This window comes from Trametes versicolor (assembly GCF_000271585.1).
Source record: "Trametes versicolor FP-101664 SS1 unplaced genomic scaffold TRAVEscaffold_19, whole genome shotgun sequence".
In the NCBI taxonomy this organism is placed as follows: Eukaryota; Fungi; Basidiomycota; class Agaricomycetes; order Polyporales; family Polyporaceae; genus Trametes; species Trametes versicolor.
Window position 1 is genome coordinate 74,434 of NW_007360339.1, and position 7,800 is coordinate 82,233.

Genomic DNA, 7,800 nt, shown 5'->3' on the forward strand with positions numbered 1-7,800 from the left:
ATAAGCTAAGTAAGCATGCGATAAGTAAGCCTTCGTAGGCGGGTAAGCGTGCCTTTGTTGACGCCTTTCTGACGTGGTAAGCGCGCTTCTGACGTGCATAAGGAACAGCTTATAAGTCGAGTTAGCGTGGCCTTCTGACCTGGTAAGTAAGTGTTTGTAATGCGGTAAGCGGCCGGTAAGCAAGGGTAAGTAAGTCTTGGTTAACGTGATAAGGGCGCTTCTAAAGGACGTACGCAAGCCCCTTCTAAGCGGGTAAGCTGCTGGTCAGCAAGCGTTTGTAACCCAGTAAGCTTGGACTTGTAACGAGGGTAAGTGGCCGCTTCTAAGTGGGTAAGCCAGTGTTTGTTGACGCGGTAAGAAGCGTGTTAACGTGGCCTTCTAAGCCAGTAAGTAAGTGTTAGTGACGTGGTTTGTAGCCTTTGTAGGGCGGTAAGTAAACGGTTGTTAAGGTGGACTGAGAGGTGCTCGTAACGTGCCAGTGACCAGGTAAGCAAAGACTTTGTGCACAAATATATAGGCTGAACGAATGGGCCAGTTAGACTTAGACTCTACCTTTATGATGGCCCCCGAGCTCTTGCCTCTGGCTAGGTGGAAGTAAATCTCCCGATAAGGCAGGTGCGGGCGCTTATTTGAGCGCCACCTGGGCGCTTAATGCCCGCCGAAGAGGCGCCGTCCACGGGCGCTTCTCGCGGCGGAAATAGGCGCCCATGGGGCCATCGCGTCTCGCACTCGCGCGCGCGCCCGAAATAGGCGCCCGTCGCGCGCGGGATTCGAACTCGCGACCTCACGGTTTTTTTTCTTTCGGCGGCCTCAGCAACCACTGCACCACGGAGTCTTGTCTGCCCTCCCGTGGCACACGGCCTATATGGCCATCTGGCTTCTGCTCCGGGGGAGGGGGGGAACCTGTGGGGTCGGGACATTTGGGCCCCTCTTTAGTCAGTCATCAGCGGCAGCCCTGCTCTAAGGCTGAGCACGGATCGATCCGCGGATCATCCGGACCCGGACCTACGGGTTTTGCGCGGATTTGGAGCCTGACCCGGATCCGGGTCCAGGTTACCTGCGGGTGTCAAGCGGTAAAAATGCGAAAAATGAAAATGTTAAAATTTTGAGGAACAAAGTATCTCGTAATGTACATATGCGTTATACGAGCAACGTTCAGCAACAGAAAAGCGAATCGGAGGTGAAACGGTCGAGATATGGGCGAAAGGAGGGGGAGGTCATGTACATATCTTGGGTTCCGGTGGTCCGTTCAGCACGTGAAAGACATCGTTCGAAAGCTCTGCTATACGCGAACGGAACGATATACGCTGTGAAGAAAACCGAAAAGAATTCAGCATGCTATGGAATGAACAACAACAGCCAAAAGCTCGACCTTGAATGAGATGTATCATTCCTTGCAGCGGGCGGATTTGGGAGAAAACGGAATCCACGGGGAGCGAATGCGTCCCATAACACGCGATGCGACAACAATGATGTGATTTGGATCAGTTCCGATTGAAATAGGAAGATATATGTGTGAAAAAAACGCGTAAACTGCACACAAAAGATACCATAGACATTGCAAAACATGACGTATGACGACGTACCTTGGTGATGCTGAATGCCCTGCATACCGCGCTCCAGACGCACCCATTCGCACCTGAATCCGTGCCGAACCGGTACAGGAAATGCGCAATCTGTGGGGGCTATAAGATCACTGAGTGGTCCTGTTGCCATTGGATGAGGCTTCTGAGCGTAGAATACAACAAGAAGAAGCAGATGATGGGTAGCCTAGTAGTTCCATAGATCAGCTAATAAAAAGCCCAGGTAGACAGTTTTGACAATTGAGCTAGTGGTGTAAAGCAGAGAGGTGATCTGTTCCGGATCTTCCCAGGTTGCAAACCCTGACCTGGATCCGGGCGTGATCCGGTGCCCGGATGACCCGGACCCGCGGGTCCGGCTCTTTCTGGGTCCGGGTCCGGGTTTTTCCGGATCTATCCGGGCATAGAGCCGGACCCGTGCTCAGCCTTAGCCCTGCCCTGTGGGCGCGCTGCGGTTTGTTTGCGCGCGTGGCCTTTTTTTTTTTTTTTTTTTCCTTCTTACGTTGCAACCACGACGCGGCCTTTCTTTCTTACTTGAGCCGTGACCATTCCAGTCCAGTCACTCACGCTCATTAGCTCACATTGGAAGTTTTCTGTCCCTCTTGAGTCTTTTCAGCTCGGTAATATCATATCATATCATATCCTATCGTATCGTATCGTTATCATCTTCGCTTTTTTCTTTTTTTCCCCTCTCAATCGACCTCTCCTGACCTCGGATGGCATCGCCACGCACCACTCCGTTGTCGCGATCGACCGACCGTTGTAGTTATGATGTATTGTAAACCGTTCATGCGCCCCCGCGCCGCATCCCATTAGGGACTCAGTGTAAGCCGGTTGTGTTCCGGCGCACTCAGAGACAGAACAGGAACGATGCTTGCGTTGCGCGAGTAAGAGTGAAGTACTGTACATGAGAGAGAATGCATGCGTACCTTGCGTTGCGCGAGTAAGAGTGAAGAAGAGCGCAACGCGAAGGTTCGCGGAAGTAAACTACGGGCGTCTAATATAACCATAATAGACCATAATAAGGGCGTGGCTGTAAGCTAGTGATGAGCGGGCTTACACTCAGCACGTGCAGGGCAGGCGTGCGGGCGGCTCGGCGTACATGACACAACACGGGCGTTGTGGGCGGCGGCCCATGGTGTGCGCGGTGCACGGACACGGAGACCCAGCGTGCACAGCGCAGACGTGCGGGGTGGCTCAGCGTACTCTGGGCGCAGGCGTGTGTGCGGTCGTCACACAGGTGGTGCACGTGTGTGTGTGTGTGTGTGTGTGTGTGTGTGTGTGTGTGTGTGTGTTTTCCCACCTTTTTGTATGCACCAAGTCACGCCCCAGGTGCACGCCAATAGTGCCGAATACCTTCCTGTAAAGTCTGATCAAACTCGGTGAGTTCCACTCTGGGTGTGCTTATGTGTTACCGAGAGGCGCAAATGTCCACCGCCGCATGGCGCGCGCGCGGCAGTTGTAAGCTTGCTTGTTCGCGTACGCTGCAATGCCTTCGCCTCCGCGAAGGATGTCGTCCCCGGAGCCTGCTGGTGGTGGTCTCTTCCTCCCATCACATCTTCCGTGCGTGTGCCTTGAGCCACTCGACGCGAAGAGAGTCCGGTCATGGACTTGTTTCCGTCCGCGTCGCTGCCGAGCCAGTACAATGACCTTCCGCGCGGGGGGCCAGGAGGTTGCTGTTGTCTGCGCTCGCATTTGCGCTTTGCCGCTTTAATGGGATTTTCCTCCTGCAGCCCTTGATCCTCCAACGGACGAAGCTCCGCCTCCCACGGCCCCGGTCCAGAGAGCGCGTCAATAAGGCTGAACATAGGTCAAACCCGTAGGATATCCGGACCCGGACCTGTGGGGTATTCACAGATCGGTAACTGCCGCCTAGAGCTGCATAGGAACTGGTATGTAGGCACCCGTGATCTGAAGATCTGTACCTAACACCTTACGGGTACACCTGAACATGACCTGGACCTACATCTCACCCCACAGGTAACTAGGCTTGATCAGGTTTGACAGGTCAATGTAGACAAACTCAAAGACCTTCAGTCAATATGGGCACTTGATTTCCTCACACCATTTAGAAAGGAAACACATAAGATATGTCATTGTTCGCAAACGGACAAGGCAAAATACATCATAAACTATATAAGCTAGTCTATCTCGATGACGGTTAGCCTGCGAGGATGAAGCACTCGCATTACCATTCTGAGAGGCAGCGGCACGGGCGACGCCGCCGCTCGGACCGGCCACCGGGAGCATCGCTGTCAGCAGCAGCGCCCGCAGCGCGAGGGGGGTGACGTGATGACGGATCTTGATGAACTCGATGAAGTCCTCCTCTGGGATGAGGTCCGGGATGTTTGCCCATGACCCGAGGACTGTGCTGGTACGAACAGACTCCTCATTCAAAAAATGGCGGAGGCGGGACACCGTGAGATGGCCATGCGAAAACGTGCGCTCAGCGTCGGTTGAAGTCGCTATATCAAGCGTCAGTATGTGCCACAGATAAACAGGAACAGGTAATAGATATCCACATACCGGGGGACCAACAGGAAATCGAGGGCCATGCGGGCCAACGAGGGGTCGCCGGACTGGGACATCATGTGCCAGTGCTCAAGCGGGTCCTTGACGTTGAGGAGCTTCAGGTTCTTCGAGATAGACCTCGCGGGCGTCCCTGGTGCCTTTGCCGGCGTTCGAGATTGACGCAAAGAGCGCGGTCGTCGCCTGAGAAGGTGTGTTAATCACGGACAGACTTCGACAAAGTTAAGTCCTTACGCTCTTGGTGTGGACGCCTGCGCGCTCTTGCGACCGGTCCCACGTCCTCCAGACGCTGTCGAAATGGAGCATCAGTATACTGTGGTACCTAGGGATATTGTAACGGCACGAGCCGCTACACGAGCCCTCGCGTTCCGACTCGCTTGCGAGTCATGGTCATTGACTCGTTATGGACTCTCTTACTTACTTTCCCCCTCCTCTCTCACTTGCCTGATCACTCGGACACCCTCAGACCCTCGTACTATACCTGCGCCCCCTTTCCTGATACTGTCTATGCTTCCCCAAACCTCCCTTGTCTCGTATTCCATTTCTCGAGTAACGGTCTCCTAGATTAGATTAGATTAGGCGCCTTCCGCATACGGTAGCTCTACCAGTCGTCTCTCGTTTACCCGCAGCCACCATCATGCCCAGGCACTCGCCGTGCCCGCGCTGGCTCTTATACCTGCTTAGTCACTCCTGTACCTCTCCGTCTGACCAACACCAGTACTCGCTGGCTTTCCCTCACTCGCTCGCCGCCTGTGCTCGCCTCGCCCGCCCTGCCTGCCCGCCGGCCGTTACAGATATGAAAGGCGAAGACGTACCGGCAGCCTTGCCCTTCCCCTTCGAAGACGGAGACGGAGCGGGGGCATCAGCAGGCGTTTCCTCGGGCTTCCTTGGGCGCCCGCCGGCTTATAGTACGCCCTCCACTCGGCGCGGAGGAGCTCGACGGCCTCGGTGATCCATTCCTCAGGCCAGTTTTCATCGCGGAAGTATCGCAATTTGTGCCCCGGGTGGAGGACTAGCCGACAAAGAGTTAGCTCAGACGTGACAAAGTAGAAGATTGATGACGTACTCATAGCAAGACGGTATATGATCGTCTCATCTGTGAGCGTATAGTACTTGTCGAGGATGACCCGTCCACGCTGCGCTGCGGCGCGCACTGAAGGCGCAAGCTTCTCGTCCTTGCGGAACTTGTCGACGAGGTTCGTCAAGATGTCCATATAAGGGATCACATCTTGGACGAGCGCGCGGTCGCTCACGGAGATCTTCTTGGTCGCGAACAAGAACGGCTACACAGAGAAGCATCAGTGAACTGGGCGCACATTTTGAGTGGGAGAGTATCTCCCACTCCTCGTCGGTGAGCAGATAGCGCCGCAGGCGCACACCTGACCGCTTGTTGAACTGTGCCATATTGCGCAGGTCGCCCGCGGTGATGCACTCAAGTCTCCCGTAACGGCCGCTAGGACGTCGGGGTCGATGGGCCGAGAGGACGAGACCCGAGAAGTGTCTTGTGTGAGCGGGGGGTTCCGAGTACGATCCCGAGCTCCCTACGACGCGGAAGGCGCGGGGATCGGGGACGCGGGCTTTGGGAGTAGTACTCACTGTACGCAACGAGGCGAGGACGTCAGGGATGTTGTCGAGAGGGAACTCGCTGGCGCTGTCGAAGTCGCAGTCGCAGACGCCGTCACAATCGCAAACTTGAGCTCTGAAGGGGTAAGAGAAAGTGGATTTCCCGGTGCTCGGGGCCCGCGTATATACAGGAGGGGCCGGAGCTGTACGGGAAGGATAAGAAATGAAAGGTGCACCCGTCGCGCTGTGCGCGACGGGCGCGACGATCGGGCCCCTACGGGGGCCGCGCTCTACTGGCCTTGCCTAGGCTGTCAGGGCCGCGCGTACCGCGCGGTGGGATTGGTGGGCGGGGGCGTATGCGCCGCGACCCCCGACGAGCGTATCGGGTGTTTCGTACTGCCCTCGAACCCCGATGCTTGGCGGGGCTTGGCGCTCTCGGTCGGGGCCGCTTATCGTGGTTCGCCTTGCTCGAATCGCGGGTAGCGAAATGGGGTGGTGCGTGGGCGCCCAGGCGGCCTTCTGGGAGGCTCGGGGCCGCGCGGGGCACGCGTCGGGGTGGTCTGAGCTCGAGAGCGGTGCCCACACCGCGGCGGGCGGCAGGCGCGGTGAGTGCGCATCAGCGGACCTCACACATCTCCAGTGCACGCTCTCCAGCACCTCTGTGACCGTGTTTCCAGCGAGTGTTGACCGCTCGGACGAGCACCTCACTGTTGATGTCGGCCGCTTTGGCGAGGCTCGTGAGCTCTCCGCGGATTGCGGGGCTGTTCCAAACCTTGCGAGACAGCGTGAGGATCTGTAGCGATTGTAGCAATTTGTCAATGATATGCAGCGCGCAACAGACGTGTGATACTTATAACTTACCTTGTTGAGCGCATTGCGTCCGTCGCGGATGTTATCATCGGTGAGCATGATCTCCACGATCTCGTCTCCCAGGGCGTCGAGGATGTTCTGGTCAGCGGCCTCGCGCGCGGAGCCTGCTTCATCTGCAGCCTCTGCGTCCTCCTCGTCTTGCTCATCGTCATCGTCATCTTGCTCGTCATCAGAGCCAGTTTGTGTGGCATTGGCGACGTGACGAGGCTTGGGCTTCGCGAACTGCGAGAGAATAGCCTATGTGAAAGATATCAGCGAAGAACACACACTGAACGGGTGCACTCACCTTAACAACAAGATTGAGTACGTGCCCGAAGCACCGTACGCGTACTAGTTCTCCATGGGACTTCGGCACGAGAACGTGCATTTCTTTGAGCATTGTAGTATTGCTCTCAGCGTTGTCGCAAGTGACCCCGAAGACCTGTCACAAGGGTCCTTGTCAGTACGCGAGCACACAACGGGTGGGGGCGCGGATACGTACCTTCTCCTTGATACCGAACTCGCGGAGAGCGTTGATGACACTCTCCGCAAGATGCTTTCCAACTTAGATCTACTCCAAGATATTCGGAGTCGGAAGAACGCTAGCACCGCATTGGCAAGTTTCGACTGAGAGACATTATGTGTCACCATTGTAGAACCAATTCAACACATAGCGATGTCTCACAAATATAGAGACCAGAAAACTGTGCGAGACACCAAGACAGGACAAGAATACTAGCAGACTGGGAGGCTGGAAGGGTAAGTACATGTTGAACTTCTGTGTCTACGGCTGTGCCGGACCGGGAGTGGCAGTGATAGTGGCTGTGTGTCTACCATACGCCAGCATGGACTTTCCCACTTACCATATACGTACATTCTTTTGTTCTGTACTTACTTGGCATTCTGCCATCCCTCCATATGATTCTGGTACGTTCTACGATGTTCCGGACTATTCTAGACAGCGTCCGGATTACTCGCATTACTCAGCCATGGACTATCTGACCTTATGTCGATTATGCTCCCTTACTCAGTGTTACTCATCGCTCAGTCAGCGTCCTCTGGACGTCACATGCCCTCTTCCTATACGCTTACTCATCGTCCTCCCCAGTAGCATATAAGGAGGACTCTGCAGGCCTCTGCTCTTCAGTCGTTCTCTCACAGACTGAAGACCTCTCTTTGTGCGGCTTACAGCCTTCCAGGTTCAGAGTTCATCAGGTTATGAGCCCTGCGCTCTAACCGGTTGCTATCTCTTGTCGACACCTTTGCGCGCGCCCCTCCT

At 55.6% G+C, this 7,800-nt stretch overlaps 3 protein-coding genes across 3 annotated transcripts; 1 reads left to right on the forward strand and 2 right to left on the reverse strand.

Moving 5' to 3' along the window:
- Positions 1-5,011: 5,011 nt before the first annotated feature.
- TRAVEDRAFT_87359 (uncharacterized protein) lies at positions 5,012-5,377 on the reverse strand (the record flags this gene model as incomplete). The annotated part of the gene is made up of 2 exons (XM_008047440.1): positions 5,012-5,121; positions 5,176-5,377. Coding segments are annotated over 2 exons (312 nt in total), but the record flags the coding sequence as incomplete, so codon positions are not given.
- A 1,334-nt stretch (positions 5,378-6,711) lies between these two features.
- On the reverse strand, positions 6,712-6,966 carry TRAVEDRAFT_137347 (uncharacterized protein; the record flags this gene model as incomplete). The annotated part of the gene is made up of 1 exon (XM_008047441.1): positions 6,712-6,966. A coding segment is annotated over one exon (255 nt), but the record flags the coding sequence as incomplete, so codon positions are not given.
- A 324-nt stretch (positions 6,967-7,290) lies between these two features.
- Positions 7,291-7,690, forward strand: TRAVEDRAFT_32468 (uncharacterized protein). Its single transcript, XM_008047425.1, has one exon. The coding sequence runs from the start codon at positions 7,367-7,369 to the stop codon at positions 7,637-7,639; it is 273 nt and encodes a 90-aa protein (XP_008045616.1). The 5' UTR covers positions 7,291-7,366; the 3' UTR covers positions 7,640-7,690.
- Positions 7,691-7,800: the final 110 nt, after the last annotated feature.

Bases quoted from the DNA above. Each gene is read 5' to 3' on its own strand.
- TRAVEDRAFT_32468 (XM_008047425.1), top strand. From the start codon at position 7,367: ATGGACTTTCCCACTTACCATATACGTACATTCTTTTGTTCTGTACTT.